Here is a 27,522-nt window from a genome sequence, read left to right as displayed (position 1 = left end):
AGTAGTTTTTGTGTGAAAGCGTAACAAACAAACTTACATTCACATTTATAATATTAGTAGAGATAGGGATATCCCCATTGAATAGGGGAACCGTTCACGTTGGTGCTGCGGGAGGTGTAGTCAAATTATACGCGTGACAGACATAAAAGGGGTAACCGCCAAACTATTAGATTATTGTAACGCGTTACACTAGCACGTTCTTTGAGGTGAGTCGTTTGAGGCACGCGTTCCTAACTTGGTCGTTGCCAAGTCGCTCGGCCTCGTGTAGCACTTTGCGCAGATCGTTGGTCCGCTCATGCTTGGCTGCCAGGATGTAAGCACTGCTTACGTTCCGGCACACCAGGTAGCAGGATATCTGACCAAGGAAAGTTCTTCATCAGTTTATAACACGATCATAAAGTTAAACTACAGTGCAAGATTTGCTCGCTGACAATCGAGGAGTCGTTTTCGCGAAATCTGTATCGTCAAAGAAAAAAGGACACAATGTCATGGTATTAGAGTCGCAATTCCTGTACTTCTGATTTCTGTTTTACAGACGTTCAATCATTAGTCCGAGCAAACGAATGATAGGCGTTAATCTAATAAATAAAATAAATAAATATACTACAAAAATACACACATCGCCATCTAGCCCCATAGTAAGCGTAGCTTGTGTTATAGGTACTAAGACGACGGTTGAATATTTTTATGAATAATTTACATAAATACTTATAATATAGAGATAAACACCCAGACACTGAAAAACATTAATGTTGTAGGAATCGAACCCTCGGCCTTTGACTCATAAAGCAGGGTCGCTGCCCATTGCGCCAGTCGGGCGTCATAATAATAATAAAATTAAAAGTTAATCTTTATTTCCGGTATCAAGGCATCATAATATATATGTTTTTTGGTAAAAAAACACATCTTTATTGGTGAAAGAAAATTTTATTTGTATATACGAATCACTGCCTCCCAATCCATTTGAAATAGCGCAGCAGTGATTCACATACCTGCAGTCCAACCTGCTAGCAATCATCTTCAGTATGCTGTTTGTTAGACAGTTACCTTGATATATGAGAGTTACTCTGATATCTGAGAATTACTTTGATATGTGAGAATTACTTTGATACATGATAATTACTTTGATATATGAGAGTTAGCATATATGAGAGTTACTCTGATATCTGAGAATTACTTTGATACATGATAGTTACCTTGTTATATAAGAGTTACCTTGATATATGAGAGTTACTGTGATATGTGAGAATTACTTTGATACATGATAGTTACCTTGATATATGGGGAGTTACCTTGATATATGAGAGTTTCCCTGATATACGAGAGTTACCCTGATATGTGAGAATTACTTCGATATGTGAGAATTACTTTGATATATGCGAGTTACCCTGATATGTGGAAGTTACTTTGGTATATGAGAGTTACCTTCATTTATGGGAATTATAAGTTACCTTGATAGCATGGCTAGTGATATCATTGATGAGTAATTCCGCTTGCTCATCGTGCAGTTGTCCGCGCGCCTCGCATCGGGCCACGACCGCAGCGGTGCCCGCTTCCAGCACTTGGTCGCTCATCAGGCTAAACAAATTGAAATTAATTTCAAATAAATATTAATTTAATAGCAAAATTAAAATCAATATACTTATTCAACAAACAGAGCACAGCTACAGGGGAAAAAAAAAAGATAGAAGATAAGAAGTCGTTAGGACCGAGTTCTATCCTCGGCACGCAGCTCTAACTTTACGGTGTTATGTGCGTTTTTAATTTAAGCAATCAAAATAGATATCTCTTGCTTTAACGGTGAAGGAAAAAAGAGTGAAGAACACTGCATGCCTGGGAGTTCTCAATATTATTCTCAACGACGTGTGAAGTCCACCAATCCGAAATTGGCCAGCGACGTGGACCTCGGCCTATACCTTTCTCATTCTGAGACCAGTGCTCTGCAGGGCTAGCACACACAGGAGATAGAAAATATATCCCCTGACGAGGGATATAATTAACTTGTCTACTTGCTAACGCACCGGGACATGGAATAGAAGAAGTTTACCCCCGAATATTATCTATACATATAAAAGGAACTTGTGTTACTTACACCATTTATAACTCAAGAACGGCTGGACCAATTTTTATGATATTTAATTGTTTGTATTATTCTTAGTCCGGAATAGGATAAAAAGTATTAAAATATAGTATTCATAAAAAAAATTGATCGGCGGTACGAAGTTCGCGGGGACAGCTAGTTACACATATATTATTTGGATATTATTTCGACTTGTGCGTCAATGTTCTGAGAGTTGATAAAGCTGTTCGAGACGATAAATTTGTATCCTTTTCCCGGGGAGATAATTGGCTAGCCGTGCTGTAGTGGGCCGATAATGAGTTGATGATGATATTCTACCAAACTTACTTGGCAGCAGTCTCGTTGGAAGCGCGGATGCACTTGGCGAGCGTCTTCACTTCCATGAATCGGTCCGCGTTGACCAGGTACTTGGCCACGTGGATGTAGATGTTCATCGAGTCCAGTTTGTGTTCACCGACTATCCTGCAATACACATAAACACATGAATGCTGCTAAATGAGGTTGAAGGAACAAATGATTCAAATTGCTTAATTAAATCATCATCATCTGCAGTATTACTTATAAATAAGACACAAATTTTCATTTGATTTTCAAATTTCAATAATAATAAGAATAATAATAAAGGAATATTGAGTCGTTATTTTTGATGTCAAAATGGATGTAAGTATCTTATAGATGGTGGGTAAGCATGTGATCGGTCGGTGGTTTTTTGGGTCCGTGGTATTTCCGGATTTGTGTAGTAGGAACGTGACACCAGTTGTTACAAATGTCGGTAACGACTTAGTGTCAATGGCATTTTGGAATTGTGCTGCCAAGAAAAAATGCGCACTACGGAACCATTTTAGCCAGAAGTTGTGCAATCCGTCAAGACCTGGACAATTCAAATTTGAAGACGTTCGAATTGCACAACTTACGTTATCCGCTGTAATAGAAATTAAGGAATATTGAGTCGACCGTTATTGTTCCGATCGTCGTTTCAGTCAATGGTCTTCTCGCGAAAAGCTTCGACCACTATCTTAAGAAGCTTTCGATTGGTTGTTGGATCAAGGGTCGGATACAGAAGGCAGTAGTCCTTGAAACGGCGCGTATTGTGAGGAGGTTCCTCACTCTGGTTGCTTGGGCATTCAAAAGCCCCGCAAGCGGAGGGTGGATGTTTTTTCTTATAAATTTTTAATAGCGTTTTATATTTTTTTAAGCATTGAAAATCAATAAATGATAGACATAAAAAAATTATAATAAGCTTGATTTAAATCCATGCAAAGTGATGTCACTAGTCTATGCTTCTCTTTTTGTAAAAATTGTAAAACAATGGACGTGTGAGTAAAGTGCTCTATTTAAAAATGCGTTTTTCAATAACTATGCCGTTAACGAAATAACTTCATATATTTAATAAATATCCCACTAACGAAATTACTCAATAATCAACACAGGGCAGTGTCGATTTTAAATTTATCGGATCATAGAGTATACTACCTAAGACCCCCTATAATCCGGATTTTTTTACAAAGGAATCCCATATAATCCGACAAATCACAATCCAATGATAACATTATATGTATAATGTTATCATTGGATTATATCCTGTTCAATAATGCATCATCTACATTAACGAAGATTGTTAAAATTTTTTTATAATGATATGAAAATTAACCTCATTCGCTATACTCCGCGAAAAGCAACAGAATCTGTAAAGTGTAATTTATAATTTCTTCAATCTTTAAAATGCATTGTAAAGTCAACATCTCCTGAGGATGCGCCAGTTTCGGAGCATAACGTGCGTAGAGGATTATGCCCACGTTCTTCGTACGCGTATATTAATATAACTGATATTTACAAATACCCTGGGAACCGTTTGTTTTCCTAGTATAAAAAGACGCCTATGTTATGCCGTCCTGTAAATGTCAAAAATCAAGTCGATTGCTTAGTTAGAGCGCGAAGTAAGGGCAAACAAACTAACTTCCGCATTTATAGCATTAGTAAGGATAAAATGAATCAACTCACTTGAATGCCAAATCCAATCCACTCTCTATCGAGGGTCCACTCGCCAGTACCAAAGCAACAATTCTTATCTTATCTGTATTCGATCCGAAGAGGGTCAAGGGTCTTAAATCTCCGTCATCTTTTCTACCGCCCTGTGCAGGTATGACGTCATTGATAACTTTCTCGGTCAATCTTCCGTTCGCTTCGCAAGCCGCCAGGTATTTGGCCAGCTCCATTTGTCGAGACATTGTTGTCATTAGATTGTCTATGGTCACTTTGTCTAGATGGAACTGGATGGATTTTGGATCGCTCATCTCTGAAAAGCAATAAGAGATGGTGATAAAAAAACAACATTAGTAGAACTTTTCGTGACAAAGCTCGTCCGGGGAAGTACTACCATGCCTATTTCTGTTAAGTATAGCTGTCTCCAAACAGCCTTGATGAGTTTTCTTGCATCCTAACACAATGCACTGTCTCTTTTTTTTTGTGTTTTATCTCTTTGTGAATGTTATTCTACCTATCCGGTCTGGAGTACGTGGTTGCCGGTGTAATTACAGTCTTAACACTTACGTCTCAGGTGATATCTTGCTGGACGTGATCCTCGCATACCTTGCGAGGTGTTGCTTTTTATTTATAGGCGATGGATTTCCGTTTATCGACGGGTCAATTGTCAATTAAAACAAAGTAAGTACTATTACTGTTTTCCTTGTGTTTTTCTTATTGTGTTGTGTTGCAATAAAGTTTTTCTATTATATTCTATTATCCCTATCTCTTTCCCTACTAATATTATAAATGTCAATGTAAGTTTGTTTGTTGCACTTTCACGCAAAAACTACTAAACCTATCCTCATAAAATTTTGTACACATATTCTTGGAAGTGTTAGAAGTAATATAGAATACTTTTTATCCCGACATTAAGCTTGGTTCCTTTGGGAGAGGGGATGAAAGTGTTTGACGATTTTACACCATAACTCCCACAAATTATAACCCATTCAAATAATTATTTTTGTACTATAGAAGTTATAATATGTGTTTAATTTTGCCTAAACTTTGTGTAGATCTGATGAATGTGGTTGGAGATAGAGGACAGAACTCCTCAGCGGACAGCAGCAAACCCCTCATTTAAGGCTTAGCGATACAGAATACTTTAATTTTTTTTTGAACTACAACTATGTATCTTGAATGCCACGTCAAAAAAACAAAATCAAACGCAGACGAAATCGCGGGCAACAGCCAGTATTATATAATGGACGAAGTAAGCACTTACTGTTGGTAACCGGTACGCACTGGTTCAGATGGTGTAACGCAGCGGTCAAATGATGTTGTCTCGCGAGCAGCACAGCAAAAGGCGGGTTGCCCGGGGGTATCGGCCTGGAGTACAGTAACGCACACGAGGCCGAGGCCCGAGCGTGCTGCCCCGTGCCGCATTGCAAAGCGTACAACGCGTCGAGTTTCTTACCAACTTCCAGTGTGCGGCAGATATGCATTATGTACTCCTGTAAAAGAAACAGGATATTGAAAACATCTGGATGATTTGTTTAAATTCATTCATTGGTACATTCATCTATGACGGCCGATTGGCGCAGTTTGCAGCGACCCTGCTTTCTGAGTCAAAGGCCGTGGGTTCGATTCCCACTACTGGAAAGTGTTTGTGTGATGAGCATGAATGTTTTTCAATGTCTGGGTGTGTATATGTTTATTGCTATTTATTTATGTATATGGTTCATAAAAATATTCATCAGTCATCTGAGTACCCATAACACAAGCTACGCTTACTTTGGGGCTAGGTGACGATGTGTGTATTGTTGTAGTATATTTATGTATTTATTATCTATATATATAAAAGAGAAAGTGTGTGGATATGTTCCGTATAGGCTCCGAAACGGCTGGATCGATTTCAATGAAACTTTCAGGGAATCTCCGGATTGACCTGGCGAGTAATCCCGTAAAGTTTGGTGACGATCGGAGCACTCCTATTTTTGAACTGTCAAACTGTCAAATACCTACAGCTTTTATTTACTATGATGATATTCTATTGTTGGTTGTACATGGGTGTAGATAATGATCTTCACCCGATCGAGAAGAGAAAAGAAGAGAATGAATACGGAGAGAAATAAATGATTTAATATATTATGAGACTTAAATTAAAAATCTATTGAAAGTTTATTGTTTAAATAAAATAAAGCAAAATCTAGCCCGGCGAAGCGGCCTGGGTACTCTAATTTACAATAATGCTTTATCTGTATTGTGAGCGCGAAATGCAGGAGAATCTTTGCGGTGTAAATTATCATTTCTTCAATCTTTACTTTCCACACCAAACAGATCTGCGGCAATGAAAATTCTCACACATTCTACGCACGTTTCGCTCCGACATCGGAGCATCCTCAGGAGATGTTGACTTTACAATTGAGGATATTGAAGATACGTGCGGTGATAGCCTAATGGTTAACTTTTGGGGGGACTGGCCCAAACTCTTCTCAAACTGAGTTGAGATCAGAGAGAGATTCTAGCTTTTTTTTTCTTTTGGGTCCCAGACAGAAAAGATTAGCCAATATCAATGTTCATGTTTAATGAAAAACATCAGGATTATACTTCTTTACTATTTAGATAGGAAAAGGATAGAAATCGATTCTACTTTATGTTTAATATTATACGATTTGTTCTATAGTTTGATTGACACCATTTTTTTCTAAAAACAATGATACAATTTTATAAGCTCTATGTGAATTGATATTTAATAAACAAATTATAGATGTGGGAAATGGAATGTTTAATGATTTGAGATGAGCAAGAAAGGTAGATGATTCAATGATAATGATAAGATTATACATTTGATAAGTAGTACTTCGTTATCGTTATGTTCCAATTAAAGATTTGACAGTATTGAAGTGCGATTTCTACCACCATATGCGCCAAGCCATCGTCTCAAGGTCACACAGTAAGCAAAACTTTAATAGTTTACATTTCGGAAACCTGGCGCTCTATTAGACTTTTACACAATTCTTGTTTGCATTGTTTTTGAGTGCAAATAAATATAAAGAAGCATTCCATTTTGGCAAATCTACTGGTACTTAAAGATTTTAAACTAAGAAAGAGTCCCGTCGTGACCACGATCCATGCAACTGGGTCGACAAATCCAAAAATATTATCGTGGTATGTACCCGTTGAACTATATTTAAGAAACTACTGGTACTTAATTACTTTAAAATATTTATATGGCCCTAACCGGAAGGCCAATCAATAAAGAAAATAATCAAATAGCTTTAACTATTGTAAATAATAGCTATTGCCCGCGTTTTATAAGTTTTTTTACAAATCTCGTGGGGAAACGGTGGTTTTTCTGTATTAAAAATTGAAAAGAATAACATAGGATATGTTACTCTCCGTCCTTTCGACTAACACTATGCTAAAAATAAAGTTGGTTGTTTTGTTTAGTTAGACAAAAAAACAGACATACATACTTTCATATTTATAATATAGGTTAGATAAGGCCATAACATACCAAGAGGTAAACTTCAAATTGATATTAGTTAAATTTCATAAACAGAAAAAAAGAAATAAAAACGAAAATCATACTCACCGACCACATTTCTAGAGAACTGTCCATATCGCTCATCGACTTAAGCAAATCATTGACTTTATTCTTCTTCAAACACTCCATATAAACGGACTCTGTAAACGTTTCCTTTTCTACCATATTATCGTAACAGTACCGGATAACTTCACGCAAGTTACTGTGTTTCATGTAAAACATTATGTTAGCAACGTGAGATCCATAATTGCTGAGATAATAAATACATTCTCTGTAGAAAAAAGGATCGAGTTTTTTACTGGATAGATCGACTTTAACTTCGTTATGGTTACCCCTTCTTAAGAGTTCTTGGGCTAGAGTTTTCTTCGGTTGAATTGTAGCTTTCTGCTGGAAATCGCTATAGTCTCCTTGTTTTATTTTTTTCACGCTCGCCAACATGTGCATTATGTTCAGAGCCGGCTCGGTTAGTTGAATCTTCTTTTTACTCGTGTTCATTGTTGATAACCTTTCGTTAGTAGACTAGAAAAATACGTTTTCTTAACTCATGAATTTTTTTTATTTTATTACAGCTGTTAAACATGCATCAATATCGTGTTAAATAACACTATTCATTATCTAAAATAGTTAGGTAAATAAGGTACTATTTTTCGGAGTTTCGGAGAGCATTTTAAATTAAATGAAGGCATATTTCCTTTAACGGTTAAAGAAAACATCGTAAGGAAACCTGAAAGCCCGAGAGTTTTGGGATTAAATTATTCACATCATTTCTTATAATGATGTCCTAGAAATGAAAACGTGCAAACCTTAATGTTAGCTATAAGTTTATTTTTATGTATATATACTTATATTATATAAATGTGCGTTTCAAATTGACAAAGTGTGTGTGAGTTTTTGTATATAATAACTAGAAGATTAGATTTTTATAAGAAAAAGAATTATCCCACAATACTTTCTCAGCCTTAGCCATAGTTTTGTGTTTTATGCCTTTGCATAAAAAGTTTTGTTACATTGCTAGCTGTTGGCCGTCTTTAGTCCGGGCTTATTGCTGTTTTTAATCCCGTGGGAATCGTTTGCTTTGCAGGGATGAAAAATAGCCTATTTTACTGTCCGCCATTTCGATATCAAATTCAAAATTAATTTATTTCAAGTACGCCTAACATTAGCACTTAAGAAACGTCAAGTCTGTCTGTTTGTAGTGACTCTACCACCGGTTCGGAAGGCAGATTCTTCCGAGAAGAAGCCGTCAAGTAACTCAGCAGTTGCTCTTTTCCAACATCAACAGTTTAAATTTTAACATATCATATTAAGATATCAAGTCTATTGGTCGCTTGATTAGGGCTTGAAGTAAGGACCAACAAAAAACAAACACACTTGCGCATTTATAATATAAGTATGATCACTAAAAGATATATACATATACATATACATATCAGAATAATTTACCTTTATAGTTTCAGCTTTGTCCAACAACTGTTGGTTAACGGGATAGTTCATGTCCTCCAGCATACAGATGATCTCATTCAACAGTGGCACGTTCGTCCTACCCCTTCCTTCAGAGGTCGCACTAGAAGTCGATATGGACCTTTCTGAAGATCTCATATTATTCAACCTTCTATTCACGAAGTTGAACTCCGAGGCTTCCTTCCCGTATTCGAGTTCATCTACATCGACACACACGTGTGTGTTTTTGAAACACAGAGCGAATTTTCGTCTTGCTTCTTTAAAGCAACCAGCTTTCAGACATGCTTTGCCCCAAGCTGCGAGTACGCTGTTTCTAGGGAGTCCCGATTTGGTGGCTATTTCCAATGCCAGCTCCCATTTCTCCGCTTCGAGGAGTGAACGCACGATTTGACCTGCAGAAGATATAGCCTAATAAAAAAGTTGTGTGAGCCGTCATCACAGCATTGCTCCGTAATTTAGTTTTTTTTTCTGTTCAAGTTATTCCTTGACTGCAAGTTCAGCTGATGATGCAGTCTAAAATGGTAACGGGCTAACCTGTTGTGGCAGTATGGTAGTCATAACCCTTATCAGTTTCCACGCGACATCGCACCGGAACACTAAATCGCTTAGCTGCACGTCTTTGTCGGGTGGTAACTAGCCACGGGAAAAGCCTCCTACCAGACCAGACCAGACCAGAGAAAATTCATTATTAATAAATAATCGCGAAAATTAAAAAAAAGAAAAGTGAAGTACGAATAATCATACTCGGATGGGCTCCCTGGTGCGGCACCAAATGGTGTGCTTGGTGTTTAACGAGGGTGGCCATGGCGTCCGCGTGCGCCAGACAGCGGGTAGCGTGCGCCGCGCCCGTCTCAGCTACTCGCATGCCTCCACTGCAAGTATTTTTTTTTTTATAATTTCCTTAGAACTAGGAGACGAACATAAAGATGAAATCGTTTATATCTACATATATATATAAAAGAAAGTTGTGCTAGTTACACCATTCTCAAGAACGGCAGGACCAATCTTATGATATTTGATTTTTTGGATTCCTCTTAGACCGGAATAGGTTAATAAGTATTAAAATAAAACATTCATAAAAAAAAAATGATCCACGGTACGAAGTTCGCCGGGACAGCTAGTTATGTATATATTATAAAATTAAATATACATCTTAAAAAGAGGTGAAGTTTGTGACTTTGTGAATTTGTGACACTGTCAGGGGTAATCTCTGGATCTTCAGAACCGATTTCGAAAATTCTTTCACCGATATAAAGCCACATTATATGTGAGTGTCATAGGCTTTTTATTAGGCTGAAAACTGAAAAGAACTTTTCGTGGTATTACAAAGTAAGTCGGAGAAAAAAAACGGTCGATAGAAATCGTTTCTTACGCACGCAGTCTTAACGATGAGAGATATACGATTGAGTTGTAGAGAAAAGTTGTAGAGCTTGATAATGCCTACCAAAAAAGTCCGCGACATCATATCTATAAATATTATATTTAAGTAACCAAGAGTTTTTATATAAAGTGGTTCAAATAACAATAGGGTACCAAAACCCTTAGACTACATATTTCAACTTTTACAAGTTAATCGTAAACACCGTAGAAATAGATTTCTCCAAAGGTCAAGCAATATATATAACAATCAATGCCGACATATTAATATATTATTTTTATAAGTACGAAAGGTTTGCATCCGAAATCAGGAAATGTGTCTAATTAGTATCCTGCTGCAATCCTTACCAAACTGTTCTACGCGAGCCAAAAAAAGGCCAAATCTAACCGATAGGGAGGTCATAAAATGAGGTTTAGAGTATCATCATCAGCATCATCATATCTACCCGTTACCGGCCCACTACAGGGCACGGGTCTCCTCCCTCAATGAGAAGACCTCCTCACACACCTTTGAGAACATTATATAGAACTCTCAGGCATGCAAGTGATATTTTAAGTACTTAAAACACACCTAAATTAGAAAAGTTAGAGGTGCGTGCTGAGATTCGAACTCAAAATTCAAATTTCAAAATTCATTTATATCAAGTAGGCCTAATTAATAAGCACTTTTGAAACGTCAAGTCAGTCTGTTTGTAGTGACTCTACCACCGGTTCGGAAGGCAGATTCCACTGAGAAGAGACGGCAAGAAACTCAGCAGATTGCTCTTTTCCAACATAATTTTAAAGTTTCTGCAATCTTTAGAATTTCGGTCCCCAGAAAGTGATGCCGAGCTCCTACCTACGGGCAGTGGCGGTTCTACCATACAAGCCGGTTCTGTGATCAAAGTTCTGTGAATACTTTTTTAATTTTGGCAAACAGCGCATAGATACTTCTTTATCCAACCAATTAATTATCAATCGAAATTTCCAATCATTATTCGCGCGCTGACCTTGATCGTAGTGTTTTTCAAAGATCTGTTGATATTGTTTGTCATTTCGCACAACGAGAATGGTGACTTAGAGATCATGTCGAGTTAAATTTGTCCTTTAGGTTTTAAATTCAAAAACCTAGGAACGCCACTGCCTACGGGCTATCACCGCTTCCACATCGTGCATTCAAAAAGCTTGGGTGTGAATTGCTCTAGCTTCATAGCTTAATATAAATTTACTGGTAGATGGTGATAACAAAAAAAAATTAACCCGGCTAAGTTTGTTGTGGGCCAGGGCTTGGACCAGGGCGCGTTTGGAACCCGCGTAGCTTTAGATTTAAGTTGGCGAACGAAGTTCAGCATCAAGAAGTCTTAATTCGGCACTGTGTATAATAAAATGTAACACATAAATATAAGGTAAACTCACGACTTCTCACTCGGAGCCCTTGAGTATAGTTCTGCAGCAGCTAATAGCAAAGACCTTCGAGCGCGCACTAAGAGTCTAGAGTCACCTCCATTAGCCAACTCTCGCGCCACTTCATCGCTGCGATCTAAGAGGAACCTGTTGGAAAATATTTAATTGTTAAAAGTATTCTAAGGAAATCTTTCTTTCTTTCTTGCCGGCTTCTTCTCGGTAGAATCTGCCTTCCGAACTGGTTGTAGAGTCACTACACACAACAGACTTGACGTTTCAAAAGTGCTTATATTAGGCCTACTTGAAATAAATGAATTTTGAATGAGGAGTTAGATGTTTTGAAAAAAAAAAAAAAAAACACGTGTGCTTTCTTATGTATAAGCGTTAGAAGTTATACTTCTTTAACAAGATAGAAATCTTTAAAAAGAAAAATCTTCCGCTTTCAAATTCATAATTCAAAATTCATTTATTTCAAGTAGGCCAAATTAATAAGCACTTTTGAAACGTCAAGTCAGTTTTTTTGTAGTGACTCTACCACCGGTTCGGAAGGCAGATTCCACTGAGAAGAGCCGGCGAGAAACTTAATTCTAAGTTTTTCGAAAAAACTAAATGTATTTAATACATTGCAAGTTTTTTATAACGCATTATCTAGTTATCTCATTATCGGACAGTCAAGTTTCAGTCAACATTAAAATTCGAGATTTTTTACAATAACTTAGTCATTTGAAAATGTACACAGTCAGACCTTTTTTTGATAAACTAAAATGTTGTCTATAGCTAACTCCAGGGTGTCGGTTTTTGTGCCGGTGTATAAAAATTAACTCATCATAAAAATTAAATCTCATCATTTTTACCTAACGCGCCAGAACAAGATACGCACCTCGGATAGTCCAAACTAAACGTATGCATCTTCATTATCGACAAACAAAGCGTGACGTTCGGTGTGAACTCGTAACTGAACTCTGCTCGCACGGCCTCATTCTTCTTAGCGTTGGTAGAGAGGCACCAGTCCATACAAGTGTTGCCACTGCCAGCGGAATCCGAGTTGCTACTCAGCATCAAATTGTCGTATTCGGAATTCGTTTTCTTGTTCATCGTTTGCGTGTAACAGTCGTCGCAGACGCGGAATTTCACACCACTTGGGTATGATGGTACCTTTAGGAACAAAAAATGCAATGTAATATGTTTTTATAGAACAACAGTGTGAGAGTTGTGTACCTTCCCCCGGCTTTAAGTGATAAGGCCACCTTTGAACTCTAAGACTATGTACTGGCTTTGTTTTTTTGTATTGTTGCTCTGTGTTTTTAACATGTGAGGGGTATAGCAGTTATAATCTAAACCCCTACACAAATACAATAGCATAATGTTCATAGCACCAAAAGTGTGCTAAGCGACAGATTTTCACCGTCCACTTAGGTTGCCTTTAAAAGATCACTTTATCTTTTGCAATAAAGTTATATTCAATGTATGTATCTACTTTTACTTTTCGTTTCGTTCAATTTAACTAGATGGCGCTTTTCTTTATCTAGAAGGAGCGAAATCTAGCTATAATACTGGGAAAAAGTATTGTCACTAGATGGTGCTCTATCAATTCCATATACGAGCGGCTAACCTGTTATGGGTAAAGCAGTTATAAGCCATACCCTTACAAAAATGCAATATCATTATGTTCATAAGATCAACACTGTGCTAAGCGACAGACTTTCTACCTTTGTGAAACGTCCACTGTCTGTTTAAATGTCTAGTAGTCTTTAAAAGATAACTTTGAATGATAAGGCCGCCATTGAACCCTATTATTATGTACATGCTTTGAGATAGAAGAGATATGTTATATTAGTAATAATAAATTACTTAATATAAATAAACTACGACAATACACACATCGCCATCTAGCCCAAAAGTAAGTGTAGCTTGTGTTACTAAGATGTTTGTGGGTACTAAGATGACCGATGAATATTAAAAAAAAAATTACATAAATACTTGCTAAGGCGGTCTTATCGCTTCGCAATATAAGTGGGGCGAGGGCAAATGAAAACTCATTTACCTGCATCTGACTTCTGGAACAAGCGTGACATATCAATCTCCCACATCGCCTGCAGTGATGCCTGCGTATGATCATCGAGAATATCGATATTTTGCACATCATGCATCTGTCAACCGTGTAATCCTCAACCCATTGCTCCTTCGCAGGCACGTGTTCAGGCATCACAAACGGCTTCGATGCAGCCTCGATGTTGATGGAATCTATTGACTGCAGCAGCGAATCGTCCCAAGGTTTCAGGGGTGCGGGACAGTTGGTATGCCATGGGTTTTTCATGTCCAAGGCTTTTTCTGCGTAATACCTGCAGAAAAAACAACTGCTTATTAGAGACTCATTGAAAAGAGATCACAAAACAGATCTTCGTCAATGTACCTTACATTAAGCACTAATGAGGTGGGAGGGGCTTAGATAGATAAGGTGGGGGTAAAAAAGGTATAGAAGGCGATACATTTGGCGAACAACAACTTAACAATTATTCATTGTAAAGTATATTGTAAAGGATTGAAGAAATTATAAATTACACCATACAGATTCTCCCGCTTTTCGCAGAGTTTAGCAAATTAAGCTTAATTTTCATAATATATGATATATTATGAAAATGCTTAATTTGCTAATGTATGGTGAAATTTATATTTTCTTCATTGCTTATAATCCACACCGTACAGATCTTCGGCAATGTACCCTCTACGCACGTTTCGCTCTGACTCCGGAGCATCAGATGTTGACTTTACAATGAATAATTCATTGTAAATGCTCCGGTGTGGAGTATTAAGATTGAAGAAATTATAAATTACACCATATGTTATAGCAAATTAAGCTTAATTTTCATAATAATCAAAGGACAGCTAAACAAATTTCTTAAAAGCCGGCAAAGCTCCTCTGGTGCTACACGACCGCTTGCTCGCTTGCCCGCTATTCGTATTAAAAAAATACTACTAAGCGATAAGGCCGCCTTTTTATCCTACTTTTTAAGTTTCCTCTTATTGTGTCCATTGTTTTTTTTTCTTTTTGTTGTGTACAAATAAAGTGTATAAAAAAAAAAAAAAAACTAAAAAAAAAAAAGATTACCTCAACAAACTGTCTACAGCATTCCGAGATATCAGTAAAGTCTCTATAGTCTTTATGTTATAGTAAAGATTGTCGCCACTCAAATCGTTTTTCAAATTGGGTGAAATTTTGTTTATTATATGCGCCAGCATTTCCAATTTCGCGTTCATCAGAAGCTGCTCGATCATGAGTAGAGGTTTCTCTATTAAATCCCAGAAAAGATGTCTTGAATTGGCCTCGATCTCAAGCATGATTTGAAATCCAGTTTTAATGTTTTCGAAAGTCCTCCAAGTTGTGCTATTCGCTGCGAGGAAGTCAATACACACTTGGAGTATCTCTGTGTTTCTGATCTTAGATATTTCATCTGTGACCAAGTCTACTGCTTGGATATTTGGTAATCTTCTAAGTAAATCTTGCACTAAAGATGGCGTCGCCTGGTTTGTGTATTCAAAGAATTGGCGTAACAGATTAACTACAATCAAATTTTTCATATGTTCTGACACGTCATGGGTGTCTGCCCATTCTAAGCACAATTTGAACTGTAAAGAACGAATACTATTTTTAAAAAAAACGAGTGTTTACTTGTGTACACGCGTGAGAAGTCATACTTTGGCGTCACAAGATAAAATTTTTATCAAAAATTTTACCCTTCACCTTATTCTACGTTTGTAGAAAAAACGACACTAACAATAGGAAAAAAAATAATACATACATTGAAAGTTTATTATACCCATCTAGTTGAATAAAGTTTATTTAAATATCACAAAGACATGGACATAATAAACATTATTAAATTACTATATATTAACTAATAGACAGTTATTATTATTATAATTATATCACCGGAATGAATCCGCAGACTTTGACAATTCAAAGTGTACACTGTCAAACCTTATCGCTAACTTCAGGGTGTCCGTTTATTGTACCGGTGTGCGCGCGCATTTTAAAAATTTACTCTCATAATTTTTCCCTAACGCGCCAAAAGAAGTATGTCTTCAAAAAAGAATACTATCAATATTATTATTGATGTTTAAGTCTGAAACAATATACTGAGTCAAGTTATCACTCTTCTCCAGTAACAGCCTATGTTAGGAATAATGTTTTTTATTTCACTACAAGTACGCCCTTGACTGCAATCTCACCTGTGATGTTGCAGTCCACTATGTTAGCGGGCTAACCTGTTAGGGGTTTATTAAACCTCTTTGGTTTACACGCGACATCGTACCGGAACGCTAAATCATTGTCCGTAGGATGGTAACTAGCCACGGCCAAAGCCTCCCAGACCTCCCAGACGGGACTAGACCAGAGTAAATTAAGAAATTATAAATTCCTAAATTGCTCGTGCTGGGAATAGAACCCAGGACCGCCTACTTGAAACCACAGCGATCACCGTTGCCCGAGGGAGGTCGTCATTACATAACTTAAAAACATAAGTCCAACTTTGAACGCCGGGTGACACTGAAGTCACTTACCTGCTGACTATCCATGAGAACCTCAATAATATTCTCGGGATTTTCCACCGATTTCTCGTATATTGTGTACCAATGATTAGTGCCCATTATTGAGGCTATCTGAAATTTGATATTACAAAATCACTCATACAAACTCTAAAAGTATCTTTAATAGTAGGAAGGAGAGCTTTTTGAGGCAGAGCTCTTCCGGGGTAGTATAGCCATGCTTATTTCAATTGCAATGCTTTGTTCCGTTCCAAAGGGCGTGGTTGCCGATGCAATTACAGACACATGATGCTTAACACCTACACCTCAAGTCTATGGAAATAGGGATGCATGTTGCAGGACGTGATCTATCAATTATTACTATCAAAAAAATATGTGAATTACTTTTCAGTTCCTTGTAATAATATTCAATGCAGCAGAGTCGAAAGACACTTAATTATCATCACTATAAACAGCCTATAACAGCTGGACTGAATGCCTTTTCCAATGGCAGTTATATTTCCTTAGTCGCCTCGTACGAAAGACTAGAAAAGAAGAGGAGTGGTGACAACTGCATTCTGATCTGCTGTAACACGGCGAACCTATAACTCGAGTCGAAAGAAACTTTCGTATGAGTTAATTAAAAGTTCGTTGTGTTGAAGCCACAGACTCTAAACAGCTTACCTGCTCATAAAGAGGTATTTTAATCTTCCATTCATTACATCTTTCATATAAACCTTCCTCCTCAACCGTTTGGTCCAAAACAAAACGCAGATAATCGATAGCTTCCATTGCTCCTTCGGCAGGCCAGCATGATAGATTGTTCAGAATAAGGTCGAACTTGAGTTCTGGACATTTCAAGTACTGACAGTACTTCCAACAGTTAGGGACTTTTGGATTCGTCGCTATTTTGAACAGCATCAAGTCTCTCAAGTTCATTAAATTTGCACTGCACTTCAACTGCCGTTCGGATAATGCGTCGATTATTTTCAAGCATTGCATTATTTTCCCTGACTCTAGCAGCTGTGGCATATAAAGAAACAATTTATCCAAATCTATAATAGTGTGAAGTGAAGCCAAACACTTATTGTTTCCGAATAAAACTTTGGTACTATCAAATCTGTCTAAATCCATGTATTTGTTTAAGTATTTGGTTCTCGCATCCATACTATGCTGACTTGTGCTTTCGCTCAAGCTCGAATGAATTTTCCTGATTATATGGGCGAGTACCCAATTGTGTAAGACAACGTATGTTAAGCATTGAGGATCTGGAGTTCTCGGTAATGGAGCAAAATTGGCTGTTGGTTCAACGAACAATTTCTCTTCCAAATTCTTGAAATCGAATACGCCCTGAAGAAGGTTGTTAAAGTTTTCTTCAGTAGCTTCTCTTAAAGATCCGGGTAAAGTAATCGATGGGCAGAAATTCAAGATCAATTTGGGTATCAAATTGACATTTAACTTTTTGCATATCGGCTCCAAATATGTCACAGGCAGTTCTTTATTGTTAATCATATTTCCGAATATATCGTGTAGTTGCCTTTCTAATACCGAGAAGTAGGGTTCTTCAGTTGAAGATGCATTTTGGAGATCCTCTTGTTCAAGCTGTGATACCGATTTCGTATACATGTAACATTTTCTTAAATAAGGCACTCTAGCTTTTTTTGTACCATGTCGAGACACCTCTCCAACATTACATAAGTCTTTATCTGAAGCCGCCACAACATTCATATAAATTTGGTGATATTTCTGTAATAAATTATCATCGAAATCGGTTTTTTTGGTAGAATTTACGATGTCTGCTAAATCTAAGCAGCATTGTCTTAATTCTTTGGATAGTTGGTTTAGTTTGCAGAAGTCTTTATGCTTAATCGGAATGCGGCAATCTGTTATCAACTCACAAACGTTATCAACGAAGTCGAAAGATTTCTCTGTGTTACCGAAAATTTCGAATGTAACACTGGCTATGTCTTCTACAAATCTTATATAGTTATTCTTTTTGACAGCCGTTACATCCGTACTGCATCTCACTTCTGCGAGCTTGCGTTCAACTACATTTATAAGCCCGTACGTTATTTCTCTATTGAGACCGCTGCTCAAGAGTATGTCAACAGCGTTTATAAATGGGGCATTTTGATGATTATAAAGTTGCAGATGCGGGTGTCGTGAGCCTAATTCAATGATGTCGAAAGAGTTTGGCGCTCTATTTGAAGCTAGGAAACCTTCAACAAGTCCCATAACTTCAGTGGATACAACGGATAGTGCCGACAATTCCTTAGTTGGGTAGCGGGAACAATCTCTGTAGCAAATAATATTTTTTATCTTCGCTACTAAATGTCTCAATTGTTCCGTAAAAGTTACTTCTGTAGCAATTTCTGAATCGGACAAATCAAACATCTGCAATATAAAAATTTTAAATTTCATTACCCTATTTTGAGAAATCAGAAATGAATAACCGTATCTTACTTAGGTTATAAACTCTTTACAACATTGACCTGTAATATATCTAGATTGTAGTATAGAGGTCAAAGCTTTAAAAGATGTAGAAAATCTATAAAAACTATGTGACAAAATAATTTGTCAAAGTGACGTATTTGTAGACATCGTAAGATAAATAAACCGTGTTGTAAGAAATGATTATAAATTTTAATTTCTTTTTTAAAAAGAAGTTCTTCGTATTATTTAATTTTATTATAGCAATAGATCCAAATGTATTAGTTGATTGCTCATACAATATATCACAGAACAAAATAATTTATACTGATAACATGGTAACCGGAGATAACCAAATGGTAATAAATTTAAATTATTCATGTCAAATACATATTAAGTGATAAAATCCGTATTTTTCTTTTGTATTTATAATATCTTAGCTATAGTTCTACATTTACTAACATTACTATATATAGGCCAGGATAAATAGTCGTTGCTAAGCGATGGCTTGTGCGAAGTAAGTAAGAAGAAGGCTTAGCATCTGTTCTAAGCATTACATTCACTTAAACAGATGGTACTTTAGCATTTACCATTGAAAGACAACCTAAGACCAAAACATTCTGTACTATGACTAAGTTCTAAGCATACACTTGACACATTATTGACAACTTTTTCTCATTCCTAACATTGGATTTTATCTTGAGAGATATAATAGTAGAAAGGCGTGATTCCCAGCAATCAAGTTCTGCACCCAGTTCTACGCATTTTAGCTCAGAATTTTTAACCATTTAATCCGGTTTCCCGGCACGTGATAAAAATTTTAGCACAGTCAAAACAATGTCATTGTTTTGACTGCGCTTAAATACTACGAAAACTACGAAGTCAGAAGTATTATGTTTTGTAAATATTATATTTTGATATAAAACATTTACATAGCAATTTGAAGATTTCAATGTATTTTAATACAAAGCGTGTCCAATTAGCAACTGTTTAAATACTGTTGATGTGTGCAAAGTCAATACGCTTACGTTGTTTATAATAAATTGACAATAAACATTAATTATTATTATCGATTGTATGAACAGTTGTTATGTTCCGCTGCGGGTTAATGACTAGATAGCGATATAAGTTCGCTGTTATGACGGAAATAATGTATTCATATTTTCGAAATGCAATTTTAATATAATATAGGTACACTGCAGGAAATTTTGCATGATCAAAGCTGAAGCACCGATTTTAAAGAAAACAAAACTATTTTTTTTTCATTCATCTGTTTATAAACACTGCAAATGAATAATAACTTTTTTATCTTTGATAAGTAAAAGATAAGTCACTTGGGCGAGAAAGAAATTATTATTAATTAACAAAGCACTTGTTTAAAGCGGTGACAGCACTAGTGGTACTTGCTTCAGGGGCTTCGGTTTTACTTTCGGGGGGCCGAGTTCGAATGCCAGCCCTCTAATTTTTCGAAGCTACGTGTGTTTTAAGCAATTAAAATTGAAATTTTGTATGCATGTCACCTATGCAATGGAAAAGGAAATGTACTTTCTATACCGATCTCTCAAACAGTTCCCGTGGTAGGATTAAAAATTGATAAGGAGCGAAGCTTTAGACCCAATTCTGAAGACGCGGGCAGAAACTAGTATAATATAATATATTTTAGAAGGTAGTCGCAACCCGTAATAAAGAGAATCAAACAGAGCACGCAGAAATAGAAAATTATACAAGTTACGATTATGATGACTTGGTTTACGAATATTCCAACGAGGTTAATGGATCACATTCAAATTTAGTCTACGAGGATAAACGAGATTGTAAGAACTTTTGAAGAATATAGAATGTTCATACATAGTACGATTTTATTGTACACTCACGATTACATAGGCATAAAAAGATTCTGCACGTACCCTTAACTAAAACTAAGAACGGATTTGATTATTTTGAAATGCGTTTCTCTCGCCTTCTTAATTCTGTTTACAATTGATTTATTTCGGTAGTATGAATATTGTACGTCGCAACCTAGTAGATAAACTGTTGCATGCTAGGTAAGTTTTTAGTTATAATTTGCTGCATTTTTACTGGGTTCTTTTTACCAGGTACCCTTGTTTATACTCGTATATAATACTTATCTGTGTAAACCTGTTATTAGTTTTAAGTCAACTAATTTTTTAACTATTTAGTATTTCCAACTGTTGGTTTTCCGGAAAAATAAAATAAAATAGTTCAAAAAATTTAGTTCAAAACTATCTTTTTGCAGTTGAAGATTCAAATAATGTCTCCGAAGCAGAACAAATAAATAGTATGAAATCTATTAGAAACGTGTTACATGACATATGGTCCCGCAGGCAAAATATAATTGTAAGACGTCTATGGAAGATTATCAAAGTTTGGATCGTCATTTATTTGTTTGTGGCTGTACCTTTATGGTGTACTAGAGGTATTTTATATTTCCTTTATGCGTAGCTTCTATGTAATATAATATCAGCGTTTAGTAAGTATGCCCTTCTAGTTGCGTCGGCGCCATCTTTATTAAATTTTCGTGACGCTGCTACTGTACTAATTGTAAACCAAGCTATAAACCACAGTATTAAGATCATGCAGAACCCTCATTCAGCCATTATTGCATGCACTGCATTGTGTCCAAGTACAGTGAAAACGCCCCGCGCACATCTCACTTCTCACCCGCGGAATGATGGTAGCTCTCAAACTTTACCATTTTTCATCATCATATCAACCCATTACCGAACCACAACAGGGCACAGATCTCCTCCCACAATGAGAAGGGGGTAAGGCCGTAGTCAACCACGCTATACAAGTGCGGATTGATGGACTCCACACACCTTTGAGAACATTATGGAGAACTCTCATGCAGGTTTCCTCACAATGTTTTCCTTTACCGTTGAAACAAGTAATATTTTAATTGCTTTATACGCACATAACTTTCAAAAATTAGAGGTGCATTCTGGGATTCCTGCTCTGCTCCTACCGACTGGGCTACACAACATATAACATTGTTTAGAACATTAGAGGTAAAATAATTACTGTCAACTGCGAAATGGAATGGAGCCTGTTCGAGAAACACAACTAAAGTGGTTTTTAATGCTTCGATATGAGTCGTGTACACGGTTTCTGTATGTTCTTAATTCTGTGCTTTAAACGTAACCTTGAAATGTTAAGCAAAACATCATCATCAAATCGACCGACTGACGTCCGCTGCTGGACATAGGTCTTTTGTAGGGAGTTCCAAACTCCACGATTCTGGGCCGCTAGTATCCAGCGGTTCCCCGAGACTCGTTTGATGTCGTCTGTCCACCTGGTTGGGGGTCGGCCAATGCTACGCTTACCGGTGCGGGGTGGCCACTAACACCTTGGAATCCCAACGTCCATCGGTTCACCGAACTATGTGCCCCGCCCATTGCCACTTCAGCTTCGCGACTCGTCATGTAATTCGCGACATGTCGGTAACTCTAGTTCTCCTAACATAGCTCTTTCCATCGCCCGCTGAGTGACTCTGAGCCTTCTTATGAGGCCCATAGAATTTAAAGGTGGATCCGTATGTCATGAATGGAAGATAAGGTTGTTTAATATTGAAATTAATTATCAGCTCCAACTATTTAGGATGGTGCTGTTGTTGTTTGTTTTGCAAGTTCTTCCAATCAACCCAAACCATCGAGGAATCGAAAAGATTTCTAGAAGCGAATCCACCGGGAGTTCTTCAAGACAAAAAGGGCGGAGTTATATTTTACGCGCCGACAAGAAACGAGAGAGAATGTTATGAAAAATTTGGACACTTGATTAGGACCATATAATTTCGGGCAAATATAGATTTTTGTTCCAATCAAAGCTTAGAAAGAAAAATACAAAAAGTTTTAACTAGAATATAAGACATGGCAGATGAGTTAATAACATGCTTAAAAACGAGACCGAACGATCCTAAGTTGTCAGTTATGAAAAAAATACGTCATGAGATCAGTTTTCGATTTCTTGCCTTGATTATTGCATATATATCCCTACTAATATTATAAATGTGAATGTAAGTTTGTTTGTTACGCTTCCACGTAAAAACTACTGAACAGATCATCATGAAACTTTGTACACATATCCCTGAAGGTATTAGAAGTAACATAGGATGCTTTTTATCCCGAATTTAAGCTCAGTTCTTTTGGGAGAGGGGACGAAAGTGTTTGACGATTTTACACCATATGCCGTCAAATGATAACCGATTTAAATTATTACTACTTACTTTTTTATATAAGAATACACAACTTAAAAATTTCAGTAGAATTACACCTAAATTGAATGCCACATGTCTTTCGAAAAACAAAAACAAACTAAAATAAAAATATTTACATAGGATGAATTTGAAATACATACCTCTAAAATCTGATTCGCTTTTGAAAAGTCGTTTTGGTAGAGCGCGAGTGCCACAAGACAATTTGGCTTTGCCAGCATGATGGAAATAAAATCTATCGTATTCTTCTTTAATGAATAAGCTGTAAAAAAATATTTACTTAGTAAAATGTGTGGAATCTGTGTTAAGAATAACGTTTTTTTTTAAATTATTTACTTAGTAAAATGTGTGGAATCTGTGTTAAGAATAAAGTTTTTTTTTTTTAAAAGTGACAGGGAAAGCATAGGAATATATTAGACAAGGAAACACTTATTTATATAAATTAGGCAAAGAAGAAAAGGTAAACAGAGAAGCAGAGCAACAGATTGCGTTTACCATCTTCTGAAGCGGAAACTGTAGAAGCAAGCATAACATGTTCAACTTCGGGTTTAGGATTAGTATGACGACGTTTCATCTTAGTTTTTTTCCTATGCGCTCTTTGATCGAATTCCCGTTCTTCGTCCTCACTGCTGTCGTCTACTTCAACATAATCCAAGCACAACTTTAGTTGTAAGGGACTAGTATCAGGCGAAAGAGTTGATACTAACTGCATTTTCCATATTGAATGATTTACCACGCTAACCAGTGTTTTAAAACGTGCATATGTATTTGGATCATTATCTTCTATAGTTTTAACATCTCTATCCATGAGAGTTTCCAAGCACAGTTTCAAGGTATTTAATATTATCTGTGTTGTCAATGCATTGCACATAAAACCAGTACTGGCACTGTTGATGTTTGCAGTAGTTTTGTTTTGCTTTTTTGAGTAAAAATACGAACACTCTGAATGTGTTCCACATGGAAATTCCTGGTTGTGTTCATAGCAAGAAAAGTATTCATATCTCAGAAATAAACAAGAGAATATCGTTTCTATAACTTCAATACAATATTGCACAGGTTGAATTGATAAGACTAAACGTTTGATATCGTCCAATGATGTGCTCATTTCTTGTGTGTTGTCAATACTTTCCGATGAATTTAATATTGTATCTATTACTTTAGTTATTGCACAGTAACTGTTGTATGTAGAAATATCCCAGTTAGTGCAAATATTATCAGTCTTCTTCTCGGTTTTATTGCTTAGTGCTAATAGTTCAGTTATAAAATCATTATTGGTGTGTAGAAGCTTGGAAACTTTGTATCTGTCAAACTTGGAAAGACTGCACACCTGCGATATGACCGTCAAAGCGCTTTGGCTTAAAACTTGACTAAATATAGATGTGGACATTATTTTACAGTTATTTTCCAAACAAAATTTTATCACACTTAACTCTCTTTTAACTTCAGTCATATAAAATTGTAAATTTAGATCAGTTGTTGTATATGTATCCAGGATAGAGAATATATTTGTCAATTGATTGACTAATGATGGTAAATCGTACGTTTCTGGGGAATTTGTGAGATCTATAAGCACCATTATCAGTATCTGCTTTGTGAAGTTGTTTATTTCGAATGTTACAGTTTTCATATCTTGCAACTGCTGCTTGTAAATTTGCGCAGCTTTTAACAGCCAGTGAGTTTTGTCTTGATAACAAAGCTCTATCATGTATTCAGCTGTAAGCTTGAAATTCTTCTGCGATTCATTTTTATGTATCATGTCTGACGCTATGTTTATGAGTTCAGGTTTACTATGTTTTACTAAGCTAATGAGAATTTGCTTTCTATGTTGTCTAAATATATCATCTGAGAAATGTGTAAATATATCATTTATGAATACAGACTGTAGTTTTTCGTCCCATTTCACTAGTGATAAAATTGTTATCACTCGATCTGGACAATTGTTTGTTAATTCGGTTTTCAAAACATCTAAGTACAGTAATTGTAATTTATGTAACTCATTTGTATCAGTAATATAGGAGTGGAGAAAATTCAGAACTGTAGAGGTTGTCACTGGATTACTTTTCAGATTTTTTCCCAGAAACTCCATTGCTTGGCTAGATAGACTGACTGACTCTTTGACTGCTCTAGATTCTTGGGTGGAGTGAAATATTTGTAAGATTTCCTGTAAAATTATAAAGTTTTTAAGTTTTATTAATTGCTATTCAACAAGAATCTTAACTTTTTAAGTATACAACTCTATAATTATAACTCTGTCCACTTTACCAACCTTTAGACTGGTAGAAAATGCCTCCAGAAATTAAGTTTTGCCTATGTACATGTTACTTTAATTATGTAATGTATATATATAAAAATGTTATGTTGATTGAAAAAGCTCAAATAGCTCTGCACCAATCGAGCTGAAATTTTAGCATGATATATAATCCGCATCTATGATTGTTTTTATCTATTTTTTGCATCAGTCACATATCCGCAACCGTGAAACTACAGTTTTTTTTAACGATCGATGTACCAGTGACCGAGCCTTCTGCCGAAAGCGAGAAAAACACTCGCTGACATATGTAATGTATTCTTTGTTTTGTTTCTCATTTCTCAACCATTCCATAAAAATGTGCCACAGCGATGCGTGGCAGGGTACAACTAGTAAAGAAAAAAAAACAAACAAAAAATTTAGACACATGTCTATTATTGCGTAAGATATAATGAAGAAATATGGAACTAAAGCCTACTACTCCTAGCTCCACCCGTATTGCTCTTTAAACCTAGTTCAAAATAATAAGTAAAGCCTGATGTGTTTATTGATGACATTAAAACAACTTACCTTAAAAACATCTACTGTTAGCTCATCCAATAAACGGAGATTATATTTCAATTCCTCTTCCTTCATTTTGGTGGTTTTTTAATCTGAAAATGTGTTATTTTTTGAGTAGCAGCTTTGTAAAATGTGAACTATATAAATGTAGTTTTGTCTCATTAAAAAGTGTTTTCCTTGTATGACAAGAAGTTTTTACTGATCCAAATTCTGCATTCTATCTCCTCCTACACATGACTGAAGAATTCCTAAAGCATTTTACAAAATATTATTCAGTTTTGACAAAATTCCCGTTTCTATGTATGAACCTCTATATTTCTTCATGAACTCATGTTAATCACCTATGGTATAGAAAAGCTGTGTAAACTACCAGTAACAAATACTAAACTTAAAATGAACAATGAATCACTACGTTTATAAATAAGAGTACAAAACAATTTAAATAACTAGAATCAGCAAGGTATAAACTACTATAGAAAAACCTACTATTATAATAAGAATTACACAGCCAGAAAAAAGTTTGGGTGTGGATTGCTATGCCAAGATAGCAAATTACTTTCAAATGACAATTTTAACTAGAATAAAATTTATCTATGTTTGTTGTGGTACTACTTCAATAGATTATTTATATTTTAGAAATTGGATGATGATGTCATAAAACTAGGACTGGATGGACACATAGCTACTGGATGCAAACTGCACAAAATTGCAGGTTTGGGGTCTCCACAAAATACAGTATTCCTTTGAACACTTCATGTATCTTATGTTCACAATCACAATTGATGGTACATAAATAATAAATAAATAAAATACAAAAAAAAGTCGACCACCAGTTGCTGTATGTACATCCAACAGTTGTTGTGCTGATCATGATGTTGAAAAAAATATTCACAATAAGTATAACAAGCATTAAAATTATATTTAGGTATCCTACTTGTGTAACATAATATTAAAAGTTGAACAACGAAAAACTTAGGAAAAATAAGTCCAGTTGTATCTTGAGTGAAGTCAAGAGAAAACGAAAGAAATAATTTCTATAAGTTCATTTGGTACATAGTAGGAGTAAACAAAGCATTTATAGAAGGTGGTGTTACAAATCTTTTATCTATACTATCTGTCCACGAATAATAGCTGTTCTCTGCTTAAATTGAACGGTTACCTAACAAATAATAATATAAAAAAAATAAAACACGTACTCGAATTTGATACGTAAATATTGTAATAAGGAATTCGATACAATTATAGTTTTAAAATTTACCTGACGACAGTTTTAACCTAGATCATAAAAAGATAAATATGACATAACACTAATCTGTAAATCACAAGCACAAACTAGAATTATGATTATTTTAGCAATAATTATTTCGATTTTCGACTGCAATTACAAAATAAAAACAGAAACATTACATTTGATTTGATCACAGACAGTATAAAATGATAGGACTATGACAGTGACAATGACAGTAATAATTAAAATGCATAAATAGTAAATACACTAAAACTGAAACAAAACTAAAAGCCTTTCATCCAAAGAGGACACAAACATCTTATATAGTTAATATGCATGAATTCACAATTCAAAAGAAATGAACCCCGAAATGCAACAGGAATGATTTCCTTTTAGCTTAAGAGAATATTTCATCGTTATACCTTAAAGAAGTTATACCATAACCTTTTAAGAACTGGTCAATATTGCTCTGAGCCTGTGACTAAAT

At 35.9% G+C, this 27,522-nt stretch overlaps 1 protein-coding gene across 1 annotated transcript; it reads right to left on the bottom strand.

The window, feature by feature from the left end:
* Positions 1–27,175, bottom strand: LOC120632006 (zinc finger FYVE domain-containing protein 26 homolog). The gene is made up of 18 exons (XM_039901744.1): positions 27,066–27,175; positions 25,817–25,899; positions 23,494–25,159; positions 23,142–23,260; positions 17,022–18,731; positions 16,374–16,472; positions 14,923–15,440; positions 13,858–14,155; positions 12,694–12,968; positions 11,826–11,960; positions 9,798–9,925; positions 9,036–9,445; positions 7,641–8,111; positions 5,328–5,556; positions 4,082–4,376; positions 2,408–2,542; positions 1,452–1,578; positions 1–355 (listed from the first exon to the last, which is right to left on the bottom strand). The coding sequence occupies exons 2-18, from the start codon at positions 25,880–25,882 to the stop codon at positions 185–187; spliced, it is 6,852 nt and encodes a 2,283-aa protein (XP_039757678.1). The 5' UTR covers positions 25,883–25,899; positions 27,066–27,175; the 3' UTR covers positions 1–184.
* Positions 27,176–27,522: the final 347 nt, after the last annotated feature.

This window comes from Pararge aegeria, chromosome 19, assembly GCF_905163445.1.
Source record: "Pararge aegeria chromosome 19, ilParAegt1.1, whole genome shotgun sequence".
NCBI classification, from domain to species: domain Eukaryota; kingdom Metazoa; phylum Arthropoda; class Insecta; order Lepidoptera; family Nymphalidae; genus Pararge; species Pararge aegeria.
Note: the sequence above shows the minus strand (reverse complement) of the source record. Positions and strands in the feature narration are given on the sequence as shown.